The sequence below is a fragment of the Oculina patagonica genome, chromosome 5, assembly GCF_052425735.1.
Source record: "Oculina patagonica isolate OP01 chromosome 5, crgOcupat, whole genome shotgun sequence".
In the NCBI taxonomy this organism is placed as follows: Eukaryota; Metazoa; Cnidaria; class Anthozoa; order Scleractinia; family Oculinidae; genus Oculina; species Oculina patagonica.
Genome location: NC_135762.1, coordinates 15503692 through 15526191, shown reverse-complemented (window position 1 = coordinate 15526191; position 22500 = coordinate 15503692). Strand labels below are relative to the sequence as shown.

Genomic DNA, 22500 nt, shown 5'->3' with positions numbered 1-22500 from the left:
TCATGAGATACTAACATTTGCCACTGCGGGGCGAGTTCCAGAGCAGTTGATGATGTTTGTTCATGGACTTGCCTGGTCATCCCATATCAGTTCAGCTAGCTACAGCACGCCTTCGATTTTCCTCCAGCAGTTTTGCCTTCATCCTGACTTGACTGGCTTCCCGTTTGCGTTCTTGACTTCTCAATTATAGGGGGTAGTGTTTGATTTGAGCGACTGAAGAAATTGCGATGGTTGCGAGAATATACTGGAATGGAGTTGGCCACTTGGCTTGCAGACCTGGCATACCTGTGTGATTTTTTGACGGTACGACGGCAACAAAGAGACTTGATTATAGCGGCGTAATGGTCGTCTAAAGCACCGTAACATATAGGATTCAACGCATTTGGAAACCACATAAGCAGGTAGATGTAATGATAAAATATTGTCAAATACCTCCATTGTAAGGGTGCCTGGTAGTATGCAACCACGAGGAAAAACGTCGTGTAAGGGACGTAACAGACAACAAAAACTATAACAACAACTGCCAGCATCCGCAAAAATTTCCTCTCCAGTTCGGTTCTTTTCCTGGCGGAAGTTTCGTCTATACTCATTTTCCTCGAGCTTCGCGATCGTACGCTAAAATATGAAACTGAGCCTTCGCTTGCTCGTCTCTCTTTTGGAGCTGGGCCACAACCCAGCGCTTGCGACATCTTTCGAAGTTTGTGAGCAATCACAATGTACATGATTACTATAGCAACAACAGGCAAGAAGATGTTAATGGTGTACTGGAATATGGTGTATATATTTTGGTAGTATATCTGTTCTTCATATGTCCTACCAGGGAATATCTCGGTGCAACGATATACTGTTTCGTTGTTTCTCACTCCAAGGGCTTCAAGTTCACGAGCACCAAATGAAGGCAGCACACAGAAAAATGCAGTTAGCCAAGTCAGTAAGATAACTAACGCTATTTTAGACTTCCCGAGTTTGGATCTGAACGGAAAAACAACAACCATGAATCGATGGAAAGCGATGGCTACCAGCGTGTTCGTAGTAACAAGATAGAACATTGTCAAGCTGGGATTAACCAGTTTGCACATGACTGCCCCCATGGTCCATTCTCCATGGTTCCATTCCATCATGATCAGTATAGAAGGCAAGCACAACATGGTGCCAATGTCAGACACGGCCAGGTTCGTAATCAAAAAGTACGTGCACGTGCGCATGCGTTTATGACGGAAAGGAATGATACACACGGTGATGTTGCCGCATATTGCGAAGGCAAAAAGCACAGAGTACGTCACGTAGCGAATTATGCGCGAAAATTGAGGCTCCTCCACGTAATCATATGGTGATTGTGCACCCGGGATTTGGCTTGAATTTGCATCCAATGTGGTGTTTCTTTGGCTGAAATTCATTGCAATTTTTAAGATTTGCTCCCTTCAGTGGTTTTCCGTATGCCGCTTTGGCTATCTTGCTTTGAACGGGAACCTGTTATAACGAGAACAAGATGTGTAAGTTATACAGATGACATAAAAAAGCTTCCTGCAAAAAGCAATTTTTCGCAAAAAGCAATGTTTGGTAAGAATTCTGGTGCATTTATTGGTTATTTTATTACCATGCAATAACAGTCAAACAGGTGGGATAAGTTTGAGAACTCTGTACAGTGCAGTGCAGTGCAGTGCATTGCAGTGCAGTGCAGTGCATTGCAGTGCATTGCAGTACAGTGCAGTGCAGTGCAGTGCATTGCAGTGCATTGCAGTGCATTGCAGTACAGAACAGTGCAGTGCAGTGCGTCAGTTTCTTGAATACAATTCTTGGTTTTCACGTGACGTCATCAAAATTCTAAAATCCAGAATCGCAAGACCCCTGAGTTTTTATCCTTCACTGGCTATTAGACGTCCTTAATATATATCGTTTTGAAGGTTTTTAGCTCGATAGCAATCGCCGTCTTTAAGATAGAGCATTTTGAATTTCAGAGTTTCTCTCCACACGAGATCCAAGATGGTCGCCAGAAGGCTGTCACGTTCTCTTTAAAAAATGCCTTATTTTGCGATTTTTAACAATCTGAACAGTTGAGGTGTTGCTAGAAGTGTTTATGCGAATGTTTACTTGTTTACGAGGGTGATCGGACCGCTTTTTGTAGCAAAATTTAATGCCAGATGTTTTCATTGATTTCCGGCGGCCATGTTGGAGACCAACCAGTTGGACTCCATCATGGAGTTTCCATACTGTGCTCTCTAAATTTGCGTGAAACATTTTGACGGATAACTCGAGTACGGGACAAAATACGGACCTGAGAATTGGACAAAAAGTTTATTTAGTAGTTTTCTACAACCTGTAATATTCTTGATTTTTTTGACTCAATAGTTTTGGATTTATTTTTTCGCGGCGTGACAGTGGCGTGACAGATTGTTTTACAATTGATCGCAAGTAAAGGGCATAGCTTTACATGTAACAGCTGAGTGTAGTATACATGCAATAATACATGTACTTCATGTATCAGTACATGTACAATGCACGTATTTTATAGAAAAAACTTTTGGAACTTTGGTCGATATAATCCGGCATTGATATTCATTTCCTCAATTGTCCTTATCTTCATTGCTAACTTTGAATTGATATCCGTAAAGTGAAACCACATGAATGACACGATTAACTAGTCTCTTATTAGCCTTTCGTCAAAACGGAATTCTATAATGTTTTGATGAGATCTTAAGGACCACGTGATCGGAAATAAGTACTTTCATGTGTTAAAACGGTCTTGCATTCATTGAATCTTGTATGGCAGTAATTTATCATATACTCAAGTGGAATATCCGTTTAAGTAAAAGGATCAGTGGCACGTATTTTCTGAATTTGTCTGATATGATACTGCACTAAAGCTTTTATAGCATTTAGAGTATCCGTAACCAGCTCAGGGTTGAAAGAACTAATATTAACACTATTAAAGTTCGCCTGTATGCATGGATATTTCTCAAAATCTATTGTATGTTCAACATTTATAGACAGTTTCAGCACTTCTTCTAAAGTAAAGTAAACTCCACGAACATTAGCAAACATTTTTCAATTCCATTAAGTCTCAACCGTAATTGTCATTCGCTCATATGAATAGCTGTAACGATAACATAGCGCCAGGCTTTTGACTCACCGTGTAGGTTTACTTGTAGGTTTCCGTCTTTACAAGAAAATTCTCTCCACTGAACAGCAGGAAGCCTATTGAAGACTGATCCAATTTCTTTTCAAATGTAATCTAATTTAAACGAGATAAATGGCTTTTTAAGAAGCAAACGGACGCGGTAATACGTTTTGAAAAGTACTCCATTGCAGTAGACATGCACTTCTGCGCAAAGTCGCACCAAAATATTCTAATAAAAGAATTTGCATGAATGACTAAGAGAGTTTTATGACGTCGTCTTAATAAATTGCTTGTCAGTTTCATTTTAGCTTTTAATAGAATGATTGATCGATTTCAATACGCCTACAGACTTCAAGGTAACAAGGTCAGGCAGCTAATTTTAACAGCATCACTAGTTATGCCCAGATGTAAATATTGAGCAGTAGTTAGCTATGCTTTATTTGAGGAAATGCATAATAAATCACTCTTCTTCTCTCATCCTCAGGGCTAATTTTTACTGATTGCGTCATTTTTAGTCTGAATCTAGTAAGTGTGTGATTTTGGACCGTGAACTGCTGGGCTCTGCTGTCAAGTCAACTAACGTTAATCCGGTGTAAAACAAGCAAACCGATGTTTTAATTTCTCTACATGGCTTTGTGGAGTTTGAGATTAGTCAGAAAGCTGAATGACAAAAATAAACAGTAAACTGGGCCGAAAGGTTACAAACCAGAACTAGCCTAGTCGTGTTTTGGACAACCGAGCCCTAATCTATAAAAGCATTATAAATTAGTTTTGTTTTTGTATTGGCTCTTTCGGAGTCAGGTGCGATGGGCTCCTGTTTTTATTGTTGTTGTTGCTTTTCGTTTACATTCGGTGATGATCAGTTGATGACAAGTTCAGAACATTTATTTGTTTATCTTTTTTTTTTATATATATACGTTTGAAATAGAGTATTGATCGCGCCTTTCATTTATTGGTGCACACAGGTCACACAGGTAAAAGAGTATTACACCTATACACAAGCAGCTTCCAGCTACGAGCTATACGAGTTGCAAGGCCGATCAAGATATAAATCAGGTAAATAAGACCGTTCGTACGATGTTAGTGGGCTTAGGGTACGATCCCAAAGATAAGGTTAGTCAGCCTGATTAAATTTAATCCATGATACTGGCTGTATTAATCATGGTGTTACATTTCGAATTTCAATCTAATTAGATAAAAATCGAATTTGATGAACAGCGATCAGTATAACCTTAGCTACGAATACGTTGCCCCCTCCAAAAAAGATGTGTGACAAATACAAACAGTATTAAAAGTAAATACGAAACAAAAGAGACAAGGTATAAAATATTTATAATAATAAAAAAATATAATTATAATAATTATCTCATTATCAGTATTATAATTAAAACTCAGCAAGCCAGCCATATCCGAGTATTATTTCTTTCGCTTTTTTAAGATTTTGGTCAATTGCTGTAAGTTCTTCAACGAGAACTGATGAATATTATGCTTGGGACGTGTACTATTTTAAAGCATAACTAACATTTCTTAACTGAGTAACTTGCATTTGTTTCCTCGATTCAAAAATAACAATTGGTTTAGTAGATCCCATATTGCACAAGGTGCTTCTAACCTATTTAAAAGAGATTCCCTGGATATAAAGTGTCGAGCAAAGTAAACTAAACCAAAAAATATATATTATTTTCTTACTAACAATAGCGAAGAGCTTTCACGCTCGACAGCAAAAATATATGGGTTCTCTATTTTTAAACATAATGTTATTACAATGAAATATAAATAAATTAATTTAAACTTTCACAAACCAATAGCAGTGCACTTTTAGATGAAATTCAAAACACAGAAGATAAGAACCTTTTGGACGATCAATATACACAGATTGAGAAATGTAGACTGATTGCGTTTTAATCAGATGTGGAACTCATTTCGTTCTCATTATATTAAAAGACACGGGCTATTAACAGATATTGTCCGTTATCTTTCAATCTGGGACGCCTCTAGCGTTTTTTCTCTCGCCTGTTTAACACTTCAACTAAAATTGTATTTTAAACGTTCTCTTGGCTCGCCTCGAATAGATAACACACAAGTTACATTTAATACTGTACTTATTTGTTGAAGCAATTGCCATGTAATACTTGTAGTTATTGCACAGATATAGGTGACGTATCGTCGGCGAGTCGCATCTAATTAACTGACTAGAAACTTCGGCAAACCCTGAGGCATGAAATAGCATGCATTTTAAGTTCATTGCATGCAGGGAAACCTAATGTTTTATGCGCGAGTTTGAGCACTTCAATTTGTATCGGATATCAGAATATCTCAACACCAAGTCGTGAAAATGGGGTCAGTAACATTACATATCCACCAGCAGTCAATACAAGATGAGTGATTCATTCCGTGAATGCCGCGCACAATCATTTGATTTGATTTCATTTATTTTAAGACGGAACGGTCTTTGTTTAAAGTAGCAGTCACGACTCATTTATTGCGGCCTTGTTATCTATTCCAAAACCAAAATATCTTAACTTAAGTGTCTATTGTTGGCCGCGAGATATTTTTGAAATTTGGATAGCGTTGTAAAAATTTCCCTTGATGTACACTTATTTACCAGGTAAATTATAATTTAGCATAGTAATAACGATTAACTCTGCAAGAGGAATAATTAAAAAAAATAAATTAAAAATATGTCTAAATCAGAGATAAGAAAGTAAAGAAATTATTCCATTTTGTTTATAGAGGGAAACACATGACAGTCAAAACTAACGAACTGGCGGCCCTATTACTAAAGTTAAAATAGTCCATAGTATAATTTATAAAGTTAGAAAAAAAAAGTTTTAAATATGTTACAATGTAGAATAAACAAAAATAGCTCGATATCGGTTTAAAATGGCTAAAACAATTAAGAATATTTGTATTAAAATCTAGGTAAAAATAGCAATATGAAAGTAATAAGATAGACTATCTTTACAAGTAAAAGTGTTTTTGAGCGTATCTTGGAATGAGTCGGAGAGAAAAGATGGAACATAAGATCATATAAACTAAATTACAGTAAATTTCATGAGGCTAAAATTCACAAAACAAGAGAACTTTGTACGGTTTATTAAATCAATGCTGTACGTTTCGGAAAGGTTCAAGAACAAGTCTCTTGAGAGATTTATATAGAAACAAGTAATACTGTAGCAAAATCAATAATGATCCTTGAAGCATTAATGAGCTTAGGCGGAAAGAATGTTTGGATTATCTCTCTTGAAAAAAAAAACTTACTTACAGAATACTTACTACGTTAGCTCGAGCTCAGTCAACTTTCTTGCAATCATGCAAATTTCGGATCAAACAGTTACTTGGAACGATAAAACAGAAAAAAAGGCCAGCTCAGTAGCTCAATCACCGGCAAATATACAGTTTAAGCTCCATGAACTCAATGGTTTTGTTCAACACGTCACTAAAAGTTAAAATTAAATTGCCACTGAATCCTAGCTTGGAAGTATACCGTGCACTTAATCATTATTCAATTAATCAACCTGGGATTGCACGTCCGGCGCCAGCAAACTTTCTTTCTACTTGCAATTGCACCCCATTAAGACTTACTGAATTTATGGAAGAACCCCTCCTAAATGGCTTTGTTTTTACTCTTTAAATCACACTGCGATGTAACTGCGACAGGTTTTAACGCCAACATTCGTTTACAAGGCATTATCCAGCAAAAAAGGCAATCAACAAAATTATTCCAGTAGGATATATACTAATCTTAAAAGAAAGCTCAAACGTTTTTTAGAACTAAAATCTAATCACTCAAAAAGAGTTTACAGATGCGGAGTTGTTGTTTACTACAGGACCTGTTATTTTTCGTAGCCTTCGGCATGATCGAGGTCTAGGTCACTTGCAAACGAGATCTCAGTATTTCAAAAAGTAAGTAATCAAATCTTACTGCTTACCTGTAGAAAAACACTGTATCTGCACAGCAATCAAAGTCGCCCACATAACAAACGAAAACTTCAGCGTGTCTCTAATCTATCCGCTTTGAACATGAAAAACCTAATCGATCAGCTTATTGTATGACACGGGGGTAAATAAGTGAATATTGCGTACGCCGAAAACGACCTCCCGCAGTGCAAGGCATGCCGATAAAAAATGGTATGCATTTCCTAACTGCCGCGCTGGTCGACAATAGGAAATAATATCAAACAGACTTCATTGTACTTATAGAAACTTAAACAAATGCTTCAGCTCTCACAGGGTAATAACATTTGTTATTTAATGTTTTCATGCTGTTTTCGATAACTTTTTTCCTGTTCGCCTGACCAGCTTTATGAATGGCACCGTAACCTGTAATAGAATAAATATGTATAAGTAGCCTTTGTTCTTTTTGACAATCTTTATACCATGACATAAAAAGAAACCTAAGTCTATTGAGAAGATAACAAAGCGTTTTTTAATGTAATAAGATTTAGTCGGATAATTTATTGAGATATGAAGAGGTATGGTGTTATGTTAAGGAATAGTGGCTTTCGCTCTGTCGGCGGGTCCTTAAAACTTAAGCTGTGCGGTGCAATAATCCAATTGTATTTGAAAAGTGCCTCTTAAGTACTGTAAAAACTTTAAATATAATAACCCGCAAACCACGTGCAATGTTCTGTTTGAGTTGTAATGAAAATGATAATGAATGCCTTGCCGTGAAAGCTTGCGTAAATAACTTACAGCCATTGTGCTCCTGAAAAGAATTGACAGTACCTTATTGACCCCTCTTGGCGTTAATCTGTGCTAATTCACCTCAATTCGCTTATTTATGATCCTTCATTTCGTACACAAAGACTTTGAACACTGTGCTACTTTGCGGAGGCGGACAAAAGCCGTTTTGGTCATCCATCATCTTTTCTCGTTTTATTAATCTCTTGACAGCTTTCGTTGAACATAAAGGTAAATATTTCACGAGACTAACGCCGAAACCTGCTATTATTGTTCGTTTTTTCTATTATGTCAAAAGAAAATGAATTTTTTAATGCTTTTAATAGCCGTGTAATCCACTAAATATACCAAAACAAAATATAATTACCTGGTAATGCCTATATCATTATCTAGCAGTCAGGATACTCCTTAAAATTGCAATATAAACCGGCCAATAAAAGATGCTCGTAAACAAAAAAGATAATCTTCTGTAATTATTGTGTCTTCCAACAGCAAGGCTTCTATTCTGAGATTCAAACGCTCATTTGAATTTTTGTACTTTTATAACTGTTACTAGACAATATCAATTATAGGATGAAACGTAAAGGAGTTTAATCTAAAACTCAAGTTCCTTGCAGCGCTCACTCTTTTACTATATCGAGCCGACATCACATAAATGGTAATTGTACTTTGTTACTTGCCGTTTAAATTCTTGGTTTAATCTAATTTTCAATTTATTTCTCGTTGTTAACTTTTTTACATTTCTTAAGATAAAATATAGAAAGCCAAAAATGAGGACTCAAACTGAAAAAGGCCATGGCCGTAGTAGAACAAGTGCTTATGTTAGTCTTAAAATTGTCAACAATGATTCTTGTTTAAACTCTGTAGCTTAATTTTATATACATGAATCAACAATTTGGATATACATTTTTTTTAATTTGGCTTAAAGTGATTAGATATATTAGTTTGTTAATGATTGTGTGAAGATTATTAAAAAAAATTATCACTGCGTCAGTCACTGAATTTCAACCAATCAGAGCATGAAGTAGACACACGCAATCGGAAAAGCGCGGGGAAAGTGGCGCACTTCAATAGGCCTTATGCGTGATAACGTCATATGCTCAAAATTCACCACCAAGCCTGCTTTACGCGAATTAGTTTTCACGTGGGTATTCTTTTCATCTTTGCTGCTTTGGGAATTCGTTCCTGATAAAATTTACATGTTTGCACTTCGAAAGCGAGGCTTGGTGGTGAAGCTAGCCAGTCTGACGTAAACATGCATAAGGGCTATTGATGATGTTCTTGAGAAAATACTTTGCATTTAGCATGTGTGCTCTTTTTTTGCATAACGAAAAGTAGGATAAGTAATGGAAAAGATACCAAACAATGCACTATTTTTAACACCTCCCTGGAGGTGTCTATCCCGTTATTAACTTGATTCTTTTAGCTCTTCCGCAGAATGACAACTTTAACAAAGCAATTGCTTTAACAAGACAAACCGCTGTTAACTCTTTGTTCTGCATTAGAACTACCCCGCGGGGTAGCAATGACCCCCTGGGATTGGTTTCCGTACCCGGCTATGATGTTCATGACATTTGCATCCGAAGTTTGAATTGAAATTGTTGCAATAAAACTGTTTAAAATATAAGTACCTGTAGATGGACTCTACCTAAACAACACTTCGCTCATGCGAAGGACTTCACGCCTCGTGTAATTTAAAATTTCATAAGTCACGTGACGCCACGTATATGTTACTATGCTGGTGAGAACGTTTCTAGGTGACTTCAAGTATCTTTCTTCACATATCAGTTCACAAGGTCGCCATTATCAAAATCACAGGTCGCCATTATTTGGTATAGTTCTGTGTTCATTCCTGAGCTTGCTGACAGTTTTCATTTTCTAGGAAAAGTCGAGCACTTACGGAAAACTTGTCATTGGCATACAACTGAATATCCTTTGAATACCAAACTATAACTTTAAACTTTAACGCAAAAATTTATGTCTTTTGCTTAAATCCTTGGCCCATTGGAGCATGCGTGGTTTAACCAAGATGGAGATTAATGTAACACCTCCTCGATTTCATCGAGATTGAAGTTCTTAGGAGCAAGTTATTTGGTTTTCATAATAATTTCTGAAATATCGAATTATAAATAACAGAGATGGGACTCGTTGTTCGTGCTAAAGGATTAATGTGTTTAATTAATGACGAATGCAACTACGAAGACCTTGATGTAGGAACCTGACACGTGGGAACTTTTTGGCGGGAAACTAACGCGCACAAATGTTGGCCGCTGATCTTGATTGACCCAAAACCAATAGCTCTTCAGAAGTTTGAAACATGTCTTTTTAACGTAGTTTTAGCAGCGTGATAGCCTAGATTGCATACGAAGCTTCACCAAATCAAACGTTATTTGTGATGGCTGAATTTGTAAGTAACGTGGGTTTTGTACGTACTAAAATAAAACGAAGAAAACGAACTTTTGCACGTGATTAATCATTATACATTAATTCCTTATGTGTTTTCCACGTCCAAATTTACGAATGTTTTAGAACACAAAAATTATAATAACTCCCCTTTTCATATCGTTACCAAAACAAATTCGCTTGCGATAAGCCTCTTTGATTGAACGTGATTAAGCCACTTTGTCCTTGGCGAGAATAAGGACATTTACAAGGATTGTTATAATGTAAAGTTTTACCTTCAGAAAGATTCTGCAAAAGAAGTGAATTAGAAATAATAAGCTACTGTAATAACATAACTGATATCAGTGAAATTTAAATGGCAAGAAATGGCAGATTTGTTTGCTCTGGAAAAAGCATTCTAGCTAGCTCATCATTACTTTAAATGGAGCTCTTTACTTTAATGAATTCCTTATTTTTTCCTCTCTGTGCTATTTCAGGAAACACTTGAAGCTAAAATCCATATGGTAAAATTATTTTAAATAGAGCACATATGTGGTAGTCTTATCGTACGTCCCAGGCAGCGATAAAATTGTTCCATTTTATGATGTAAATTACCAACGAGGAATCCGTTGGGAATTGCGCACGTACGCCAGTGAAGGTTGTTTAAGGTCACTAAGCTTTGTCTCTGTACGAATATAATATTTCAGTCTTGAACTTTGCGTACAGATATCTGTTTTGGAGAATGATCGAGCACTTGCAAGAATTCATTCAAAATAAAACTGCTACGCAAAGAATCAGTTACCCGGAAAGGACATTCAAGTTTGCAACGTATGTTTGTAACCCTGTTTACAACACATTTGTCTTTTGTTAACTTTCCCAGAGTAATAGCCTTTTTATTTTGTGCATAAGAAATGTTAAATTTGTGATTTTCAAGATATTAATAGAAGGCATGAAAATAGTGATTATCATGTTTACATGTTGGCTACAATTAATTTAATAAGATTTTTTTATCAAAATAATCTCAGCTGTAATACTTTTAACTAACTTGTATGAAATTTGCGGTTAGCAGGCAGTGACAAATGTGACATATTACAAGTGCATAATTTTGATATAAGCCCTGATTTAATGTGCCGTTTGATTGGTTAAGAGCAGTGTATATTTAGTAGCCATGTACAAGCATCGAATTGTTTGGTCAAGTTGCAGCTTTAATATAAAGTGAAATATGATTTTAATTTCAGGTTTTCTTGACCGAATTAAAAACCCTAAGATTTCGTAAACAAACTGACCTTCAGTTTCAACCAATTTACGAAACTTGTCGAACTTCATCCGAGGACAGAGAACTGGGCTACAATAATTAAAATCAAGTCTGTTTATCCCAAGAGTTTTATTGATCTCGAAGATAAGAGCACGTGCGTCGTAACATTTTAGAGATTTGTTGAAAATTTAATTTGCTTTATCCGATCTTTGCATAATCATTCTTCTCCCAACTTCTTTCAGTACTTTATACGAACTTTACAGAACACTCAAAAAATGTCTTGCCATTTTACTCCCTCATGTTCTCAAATCCTTTATGCCCCTGGCATTTCACGACATGGCGAAGTCATCTATATCTACTTTTAACCAAACTCTAAAGGGAAAAATAACAAAACAATGACACTTACAAAGCCTGGCACTTTGGAGACTTTCCTTCTGTCACACGAGAACTGTAGCAATAGCAGCTAGCACCAACAACGAACTAAAGACACCGCATGTTTGGCTTGCGTATTTATAATTAAAGAGTACGCTGAAAGGAAATATGTAAGATACATTTCCATTCCGCTGCGCTGATTGAAATTAAATTAACAAACACCATTCTTTTTAAATGCTAACATTTATCTGAAACATGTTTTTCGGATCGACATTCCCTTCCTGTTCGGATTTGTAACATAAAAGATAAACTATAATGAAAATAACACAGCAACTCCAAGAACGCGCGCTATCTTTGACTTCAAGAAATATACCGGACGCTTTCACGTTCATATTTATTTTGTCAACAAGAACAAATTGGGTTAAAAATACTTCTCCTTTTATCCACTGAGATAGCAAAGTATCTTCTTTGTATCAATAAGTGGGCAAAAGCACCGTCAATCAGTCGCGTGCATATTCAGCTAAGAAAACTAATACATCACTCAAGAGGTATTAGAGGTCAAATCTAGAAAGTTTGGTCGCTTTGATAAAAATCTACTCATCAATGACTGGGGGAATTGCGAACTGTTATTTTTAGTCGCACATTATGCCTTTTGTTGCTGTTGTTATCAATTTTTTTAGTATCAATTTGTATCATTTAAAAATTTCGTCGTATCAGTTATGTTAATGTAGGTCTCCTTGGAGCACACAACGTATAAATTGTAGTAACAGCTCAATTAGATAACCAAGTAGAACAGACGAGTCACGTTTCGGTTATTTTTATTGCACCGTTGACTAATGCAATACCATCTGTATTTTTTTATCCACGCGGAATTCAATTCTCTATATTTACCTTGACCCACTAATCTGAAAACACGTAGAAAAAGACGTAAAAAAACTTGATATTTCCATTGTATCAGAAAGTTCTCGGTTTTGTACATTTACCCTTCCTACTCACGCAATGGGTGCGGTTTTATACAGCATACTCCCATTTCGTATTAGTGAAGCTAGAAACACACAGACGAGGACATGACATCGTGACTTTCCACTGATTAAGAGCTGAGCCCGAAACTTTGGAATTCTGAACTGTTTTAAAGGCACTTTCTACTCATTTAGCAGTGAGAACTTTATTATACTTTGTACTTTTACAAGTGTCAAGCAGCACAAGGAAATTTTTTTCCATTTATCATTGAAGACATGACATGCATGGCGTGGTATTCCCAAGCACAAATTCAGTTAACCAACTAATTAACTTCTTAGGCCATACAAGTGCATTTGTGATAGATATAACACAGATACAGTATTTAACTTGACGCTAATTGTTTCATTGGCTTCTTAATTTTATACCTGGTGAGATACGTTTTTCCTTTTAAACTAATTCCGAGACACTCATTGGACTAACACGGCTTCTGCCTAACAGAAATCTGCTTATCGTGAGATTTAAATTATTTGTTTGGTTTCTCATAAATCGGTTCCGCAAATAATTTGTTGCATTATAATATAAAACAATAAAATAATATTAGGGCTAAAACAGGACCAACAATCCCCTCCACCCCTCCTCTCCCCACCCTCCCCCTACCCCTGCCTCCTCAACACCCACTAAGGCCATTTTTATTAAGGATTGTTTGCTTTGCACGAGCCTTCTGGAAAGCGTATACACATTTTTGAGGTTAGTAAGGTTAATCTATAAATATCTCTTAAAGTTGTTATCCTTGAAATTGTTGCAATAACAAAGCGTTCCCGACAAGAGCCTTTTTTCCGAGGATCAGAGTGATTGAAGAAGCACATAACCTATATATGCAGTTCCTGCCAGTGCTGTGACATCTGTTGTCACATTTTATTGTTTTGGCATAAAAGACCATAAAGATTGAGATAAGAAGGCATATTGACGATATCGGATGTTAAATCACACGAAATAAACCCATTATAGCGTCTATGAGTCGTTTGAGTTCAGTTTTCAAGATTAACCTCTCAAGTAATCGGCATTCGTCGCAGGGTTTGATTCTTATCTTTTGACGCCTTGAAAACTTGGAGAGAATATCTGAGATAAGCAGCAATAAGCTAAAGGCCATTTCTTGGGCGCCTTTGTCTGGCTACCGGTTAACCTTCTAGCCACTTTCGGCAACCCCGAGATGGGAAATACCTCAAGAAAAATACGAGTCTTCATTATTTCAATAGACAAATTTGAAACAAATTCTTCTTTAAAACATTTAATTTAATTGAAATCCTGTGAATTGGACTTTTGTTGAATCGATAGTAAAAACTGCAAAAACTGCAAAACTAGTATAACAAGCTGTTGAAGTCATTTTCTACATACTTGCATGGATTAAACAATTAATGACCGTAATGCTAAGACAACTTCATTCCAATCCGATACTGATCAAGCCCGCAAGAGATTTTACTTTAAGCGGTACACAAATCACAACAATTGAGTGCAAGTTTGTTTGTTTAAGAAGTTCTTGCTAATTGGCTTACCCGGGATCGGTAAAGATTTATGGGGTTGATTTTCTTTTGAACGTGAGCAACCGAGCACTTACGTAAACCTGTTAAATGCGAAGACATAAATAAACATACACAGTCTTACCAAGACGTTACCCGTTATATTTATGAAAGACAAAAAAAGCTGCCATCATAAGTATTTAGAGGGCCTTACAACTGAAATTCTGGATGCCAAGTGAGATACAAAGAGATACATGTACTTACGTTTGCCAGGGAAATTTGTCTTGTGCGTAACGTTTCCAAGCGAATTCCTAAAGCAAGAATGGAATTTAAAGTAACTAAATCTTCCCTTGGTTATGTACTGCGACGTTTGCCACTAATGCTATTAATCGCAATAAGCGTAAGGAAAATATTCCAAGGTTTTGTTACAAGGTGTATATGCAGCAATTCATGATCACGGTCGACCCACCTACACCTAACAATTTCTTCCTTCCTGCTTTAGCATCGTGGGATATTACTAAAATATTTTTCTCATATCAAGTTAATCCAAGTGGTTCTGCTAAACAATTAAAGTCAAGTCCTGCCTATTTGGACTGGCGAGTTTTAACATATTCGCGAAGAGTAAAGAATGCAATTTGAAACGTCTGGGGACATCTTTCTTGCCACAATTGACCCCTTCTCACAGTGTCGAAAGACAGTAAAAGGCAGCTACCATTTTCGAAATTGGGCTTCGAATTATCACATAAGCAAACTGTATTAAGGTATTAAAGCAATGCAGATGAGTTGACCTACGACTGTTTTAATGGCAATATACAAAGCATATTTGTAAAGTCCACTTTTACACAGAGGCAAGTTTATCAACAAATTTTAAGGTACAAGTCCCTTAAGACTTACATACGTGTACATTGTTTGTCATGTCATCGTTAAATGTTTGCTTGTCTTACAGCTTGTTGGAAGTTTTGAAGGGTAAAATATTTCGTCGGATTGTTGACGTAGAATATTAATTGCCAATCTAGTATGGCCTGCAAAAGCCAATTTATCCAGCCACTTCAATAAATAACTTGAAATACTCAGTATGAAACCGCAAAACAGATAAGGAAGGTCATTTATTGAAGACTCCATTTATGCAAAGACAAGACTACGTGCTGCTGGTTAAAACCGGGCATATTTTTTATCAACAGCTCCTCGTTCTTATTCTTACAGTAAAAAAGCGAGAAAGATGTAAATTTAGTTGTCACTAGTATGGGAATGATAAAAATTCAGAGTCTCAGAGAAAAGTTGAACCCAGTACCTGCCGCACCGGTAAATATAAAAAAAATCCTAAAGTATAAGAATGTAATAAAAAAATACTCATTTACAAAAAATAACTAATAAGAGTTAAAAAATAATTTATTAAACGACAATGTGACGCCATCTAACCAATTATGCAGTGTAGGTATTGTTTAAGTAATCCAATTTAATTATTCTTATTGGGTAACAAAACAAATTTAACTATCTCTGAGGTACCGAAAAATGAAAATTGTATTTATAAGGATCGGATACAGGAAAAAGAACATAAAAATGCTGGAAAACTATTTTGGCAAGTGCGTGATCTGCATTAAATCTCGTACTAATCTAGGTAAATAGAAAAAGGCCAATCATCGTTGGCCTTTAAAAAATTCAGTTGTCTATTGTTGGCATAACTTGCGTTGCTCTTGATAAGAAAGAAAGAAAATTACTTGCCAACGTCAAGAAGAGGCTTAAAGGCATTTTTGGAGTGCTAAAGAGGTTGTTTAAATTTTAAATGCCAGTTTTCAGAAGCATTCAGACAAGTGCCCCTCGTTAGTGTGCCTTCAGCGTTCAAGAGAACTTTTCTAAATTAGAAATGTCTAGTTTGTGAGTCATTTGGCCTGAAAGCCATATCAATCAGCAATGAATCGAATGCCTCTCTTACAAAGGCGAAAAAACTCAAAGTGCTTAGAGCTGAAAGGAAATATTCTAGTATTCTTAGTTCTGGGTGGTAACCTGGCTTCGAAACTTGCTTGAAGACGTGACATCTTACGGAAACATTGCTTTTCTGATGGTTAATCGGAACACTACGAAGATTTTCCAACGCTGAAGGCACTCGATAATACTATTAGTACTGAACTACTACTGTGTACGATTTGTCTCTCGGGTTCTGATCCCATCCCAGATTTCGAACCAATAAATCAAACTAAACATTTTTCACCAATCTCACTCCTTCTCCCATGAGCAAGAACGACTCGTGGATTTTTTGAGAAAGTGGGGGTTGCTGGGGAAGATCTGAAGCAAAAATGGTCGAGAAAGAGTAGAAAAAAAATTTGAAATAACAATAGGTTTTCCAAAGGTCATCAAGTTACACCTGTTTTGTCAAGTTAAAAAATGTTATTGTTTCACCAAATTATAATTGTTTTACCAAATTGTAATCTGTCAAGGATGTCAAGCATTAATAGTAACAAAAATCTATTGGATTCGATTGTTTTGAAATCTTTCGTTGATTACACTTTTTTGCAATTATTAATGAGGAGGAGGGGAGGAAGAGGAGAGCATAGGGGTCAACGCCCGAAGAGGGTCCGATTAAGGTTAATTTAGGTGGGGCCTGGGTGGTGACATGTTACCAACCCACTCTCCTTAGAATTGGAAAATACAGGACGTAAATGAGCCAAGTTACTGACTATCAATGAAATTGTTTTCTGCACGTGTAAAACAGGAAGCAAAATTTGCTTTATGAGTAATAAAATACATAACAAATTGGTTGTTTCCAAATCAACTGTCCATGTCTTACGATATAAAGCAGGGCCGTAGTCAGGAATAAAATATGACTGAGGCAATGTCCATGGAACTTGCTTTCCCCCTTAAAAAACAAAACAAAACAAGAAACAAACAAAAAAAACAGAAGAACAAAACAAAAGCGAAAAAATAACCTAGGAAAGTGCGCGGTTTGCCTCAAAGCGGTTAGGGCCCTGTAAAGCCAAACTTGCTCGACGATATACGTTTGAGAAATATTTTTTGGAAGGAAGATAATATCTAAAACCCTCAGTCTTTCTAAAAACATCCAATGACTTTGATGCGGCAGAGCATAGTATTCGTACGTTCTTGCTTCATGCCAGGTCAATTTTTCAGTCGTTTATAATCAACTATTAAGAAATTAATAGAAAAATGAAGAATATTGAGTGATCGCTGTCAGGTGTTCTGCTATCTACCATTAAAGCCAATTATTTGGAATTCAAAGTAGGTAATTATATGACAATTGATTTCTTCCAAATGTACAGAAATTAAAATGTTTCTATTGATAGTGAAACCATCTGATTTTGTGACTTTTTAGTTAGGCAACTTCAACTTCGAGTTTCGGGTTGGAGTTTGGATTTAAGATTGTGTTGGATTAAAGTTAAAACTTGTTGAAATTAGGAAGTCGAAGGTCAAAAAAGCACCGAACATCTTGAAGTGATTTTTTTTAGTGTACAAAGTTTTAGATAAACATGTACAGAACGAAATCACCGAATCATAAGATGGACGGTTGCCCAAAATTCCTTCTTGAAGAATGTGACGATCTGACAATGTTCAGATGCAACCTGGCTGAAAAAATAACATTTCTTTGTAATAAATACCACCAAAATAGATTCAATAATGCACCTTTGGACAGACGAAGTGACAATTTGGAAATCGGTTAACAACACTGAGCACCTGCAAGGCCTTTTTTCATATATTTTTCGTCTTTTAAATAAAAATCCTTACGGTGTGCAATTGAAAATTGTGAAGAGGACCCAGCACAAAAGCACGGAAATATGAACAAAAATTTAGTTAAAAAATATATTGATTTGAATAGATAATACTACAGAAACAGAAGTCGGCGTGCCTAGTCGCTCTTTTTATGTTGTTGATTACGGTAACACTCTAATGTTTAAATCATCATCGGACACTGGTATGAAAGACAACATTCTTAACTGTAACGATGAATAAGATAATGGCCAAGTGTGTATCTGACTCTTCGCGAGTTATTAATAACCACATTTTAGACCTAAATTCGATACCAATTTTCCGGTAATGTGGTTGACCGAAAAAATGGGAATTCCTCTGGCTTACCAAACAATTTCAATTAAAGATTTTCATGTCAACAGAAAATTTCACTTAAAACGCACAGTGCACGAATCGGTAAACTCTGGGATCTGGCGGCAGTTTGGTGGCTGATTTATGCAGGCGATTGCCATAGAGGTAGAACATCTCCTCTCGAAGAGTAAAAAGAGGCCGCTTAAAGGAGCTGATCGGTTAAAAGGAGACTTGACACTGTTTATAGAAAGGTGACAATTACACTTCAAGCTTCATCAGTGTACAATGCCTCTTTATATGTAGCGAAACTTGGTTAGGACAGTGCAATTTGCCAAAGAGCTTTCCGCACCAAGACGAATATTCGAAGGCAGCAATTTACGGGCGGCAAACTTATTGATAGCTCCGTAATCAAAGGCGGTCACTTCAAGTGTTGGTTTCTGCAGAATTTTGAAAGAAGGTATGTATGTTCTGTAGAGCGGAATGTCGCGTTAAAACCTACCTCACTCACTATCGAAATAAATATATAAGTGAAGGTGTCCCAAAACAGTCCCAAAGTAGTCACCTACCTTTTCACCTTGTTATCTGTGAGCGCAAAGTGACCGATCTAGGTACGTATGGCTCAAGTAGTTAATTAAATACGTTTCTTGCCCATCAATCGTCATGGATAGTCAATCGTCGGCAAATTCATTTTACAGTCTTCCTAATTTGCTATTTGAAAACATCACTTGTCGACTCTATCGCGCTGATCGTAGGCGGCAAGTTGTCCTAAGTTGTTTTGCAAAATTTTGCTCGGAAATCTCTCTTGCATGTTTCAGGAATGATCAATATGGCGAGGTTCTTGTAATGTCAATATATGTATAATTGTAAATCAGTAGGGGTACTAAAAATAAAGACAATCAGCAGCTATAAGGAACATCAAATGTCTTGATGTGTGTTCGAATTCTCATAACGAGTGGATGTTCGGCAACAGCAGCCCAAGCTTGGGACTATAAAATATTTCCTCGGCCTGTTGTACAAAAACTACATGTTAAACTGAATTTCAAAAAGTTAACCTCACATGCTCATTTTTATATACAATTCACATGTTTACACAACGAAAAAAAATCAAGATTACTTTAATTATCCTGCATGCACATGTTCTTTTCTTGCTGTGGTCCCTCGCACAAACTGATAACCAATGCAACTTTAATACATCGTCTGTCAGTTGAAAACATTAACATGCGGTATTTGATCAGCATTCGGCAACTTCCAACGGTGCTGATAGTCGTCATTCAAAGTTGCGTGAGGTCATTTCCTTACATCAAGTGATTAACTTTGTATCGACCTCTTACTATGGCAGAGCGGCAGAGCGTTTTACAGTTGGAATTCAAACAACTTTAATCATTTTTTCACATGGCTTCTTCCCAAAATAAATGACACGCACATGCATTGACTCAAAAGAAAAGCAAAAACAAAAACAAACACAAAAATCACACCAAAAATGACAAAAATAAACAAATAAACCGTACCATAAACCATAAACTTGAACCGTACCGTAAACTGCAACAGTAAAGGCTCACTTCAAGGTAAATTTGAAGAAAATATTTTAGAAGTTAGGCATCATGTGTATAATTTTATAATATCAGTCGAATCCTGACTGCTTGCCCAGCACATTGGTTATCTCTGCGTGCAATGTCAAGCTGAAATGCCCGTCACTGAACCGTGATAACTCTTTTTCAATCTTGAACCTTACCTCACCCCCCCTCACCCCCTTGTACCACGGTGGGGATATAGATTTGAATGTACGTCTGAGATCTTATTTCAAATTGCATTTATTAACTGGTATATCCTCCCTACCTTTTACTAACACAATAACAACATTCCGGCATTGGAAGCGGCTGTCACGTCAGATCAGCTTCTATAATGTCTGGAGCAGAAATGGTCCCAGCTTGTATCTCAAAAGATACAAATGCTGTTGTAATGGACGTTGCGCCGTGAATAAAGCATATGGAAATATAGTTTAGTGGCAGTCAAGTGTTATATATGACGTCACATCGTTATCTCTGTACCCTCGTAAATCGTGGTGAACTACAGAAAGATAAGAAACATACAAGAAAATTCGCCCTCAGAACGCCAAACCTGCGCGTGCAAACGGCCTTCCGAAGATCCATAAAGCGTACGATCGCTTGCCAAAGTTCCGCCCTATAATTGAAACCACGGGTACGACACACTACTCAGTGGGGAAATACATCAGCGAACTCCTACAACCACTAACACAGAACGAATTCACTTTAAAGGACACTTTTGATGCTGCTTATCGTATTAAACTAATACCTCCAGAACTGTTTGACCAAGGCTATAAATTTGTATCCTTTGACGTCGAATCCCTCTTCACAAATGTCCCCCTACAACGGACACTCGAGATTATCGTGGACAGAATCTACAACAAGAACCTAATCGACACAAATCTCAAGAAATCCACGCTACGTAAGTTAATTCTTGATACCTGCACTAAAACTGCGTTTTCCTGCAACAACCAGCTGTATGAACAAATCGATGGTGTCAGCATGGGTGGCTCGCTAGGCCCAGTTTTAGCCAAAATTATTATGACGGAGTTTGAAGAGACAATTGTCAGGCAACTCATTGATCGATGACTTATCATCTTTTATTGTAGATACGTTGATGACACACTACTCTTGATAAAACCTGACATCCATCGACATCCCTCTAGAATTTTTCCAAAAGTTTGACAAGAACATTCGCTTTACTTATGATCTCTTTGAAAATACCACTCCGCACTTTCTGGATATCAACATTTTAACTAACGGCATCGGAATCTACCGTAAGGACACCTTTACAGGCCAATACACAAACTTTAAAAGTTTCGTTCCATGGCGTCAGAAAATTTCTTGGATTAAAGCCCTAGTCAACCGCAACCACAGTATCTGTTCACCTAATATGCCTAAATCTGAACTAAAGATAAAAGTTTAGTCATGTAACCTAACGTTTATAACTTAACGTTTCTCCAGTGGTTTTAACTACCAGTAAAATTCTCAGCAACTGGTAACACAAACCGATGTCTGCTACCAAAGCCGCGTTAAAAGAACTACAATCTGCGCCATAAAGACTTGGGACACCCATTTCAGCAAGTATAACGTGACATTTCGTCACGATTTCTCAGAAATGGAGAACCCCCTCCCCCCGAAACCAATGTTGCAAAACAGACAGCAACGGTAGGCATTGGTTTTTCAAGGTACACAACATTGTAATGGGGCGGGGAGGGGGGGGGGGGGGTAATTATTGATTTTTTTTCCTCTTCCGAAGTGCCAAAAACGACGGGTGTCCCAAGAAAAGTGGCGTGGATTGTAGAAACCAGGTCACGAATTGACCTTTTGCCGAATATAATTATGCAAAAATAACCAAGGCGGTAGCTAACTTTCAAAAGTATATATTTATTTTTTTCTGTCACATCCAGGATTGTATTTCATACCTTAAAAAACAAAAACAGTTTGGATGCAGGGGACCACGCAACGAAGAAAAAACTGCTTGGCTTCACTGCTGCCGGATCTCAAACCAAACACTTGCGCCTAATGGTATTAACCGTAGAAATGAACATTGACAATTTCATTATTTTTTTTTTTCAATTTTATTATTATTATTATATATCTTGTCACCATATATCTTTATATAGCCTGTATTAGTTAAACATTAACCCACACTGTATTATCCAGAATCAAATTTTAGAGCCGTTATTTTCCTTATATTATAGTACTGGCCCTGAAGAAGACTAGCTCTGCTAGTTGAAATATTGGCCAATAAATCTTGCCCTCCTGCCGTTGTACCAGCCTTGCAATCAATTTGGTCTTAAAAAACAGTCCATAACTGAAAAGCCGACGAACTTCTTACAATATTTATAAACCTTTTTTTTATAAATAAGAACACGTACAATGTAGCTGAGCCTGAGGATGTTCTTATTTTAGCTCATAGATTTTCTAAATTTTGAGGCAAATCTTATCCCTGACGTTCTTATTAAAACGGATCTTATAAAAAAGAGTGTATTACAGCACATCTTAGCCAATAATTTAAATTCTTTGGTGACAATCATCGTTTCGTCGGATTTTCGAAAATAACAATAGAAAACGAGAGTGCATACTAACGTGGATTGAATCTTTACACTAAAAAGTATT

The 22500-nt window shown here is 36.7% G+C and overlaps 2 protein-coding genes across 6 annotated transcripts in view; one reads left to right on the top strand and one right to left on the bottom strand.

Moving 5' to 3' along the window:
• LOC144654505 (RYamide receptor-like) overlaps positions 1–18961 on the bottom strand; it is a 20058-nt gene extending 1097 nt beyond the window's left edge. Inside the window, exons 1-2 of one of the 5 annotated variants that reach the window (XM_078514652.1) lie at positions 18901–18961; positions 1–1470 (exon numbers count right to left, since the gene is read on the bottom strand). The exon at positions 1–1470 is cut by the window's left edge and continues 1097 nt beyond it. In XM_078514652.1, the coding sequence (XP_078370778.1) occupies positions 96–1397 (1302 nt within the window). In that variant the 5' untranslated portion in view covers positions 1398–1470; positions 18901–18961 and the 3' untranslated portion in view covers positions 1–95. Of the gene's footprint in view, positions 1471–3130; positions 3559–6394; positions 6450–11844; positions 11946–14551; positions 14604–18900 lie in introns of those variants that run through there. The other 4 variants (XM_078514653.1, XM_078514651.1, XM_078514654.1 and 1 more) reach the window with 4 other exon arrangements.
• LOC144652957 (uncharacterized) overlaps positions 1–22500 on the top strand; it is a 33901-nt gene that overhangs the window by 9814 nt on the left and 1587 nt on the right. The window lies entirely within an intron of this gene.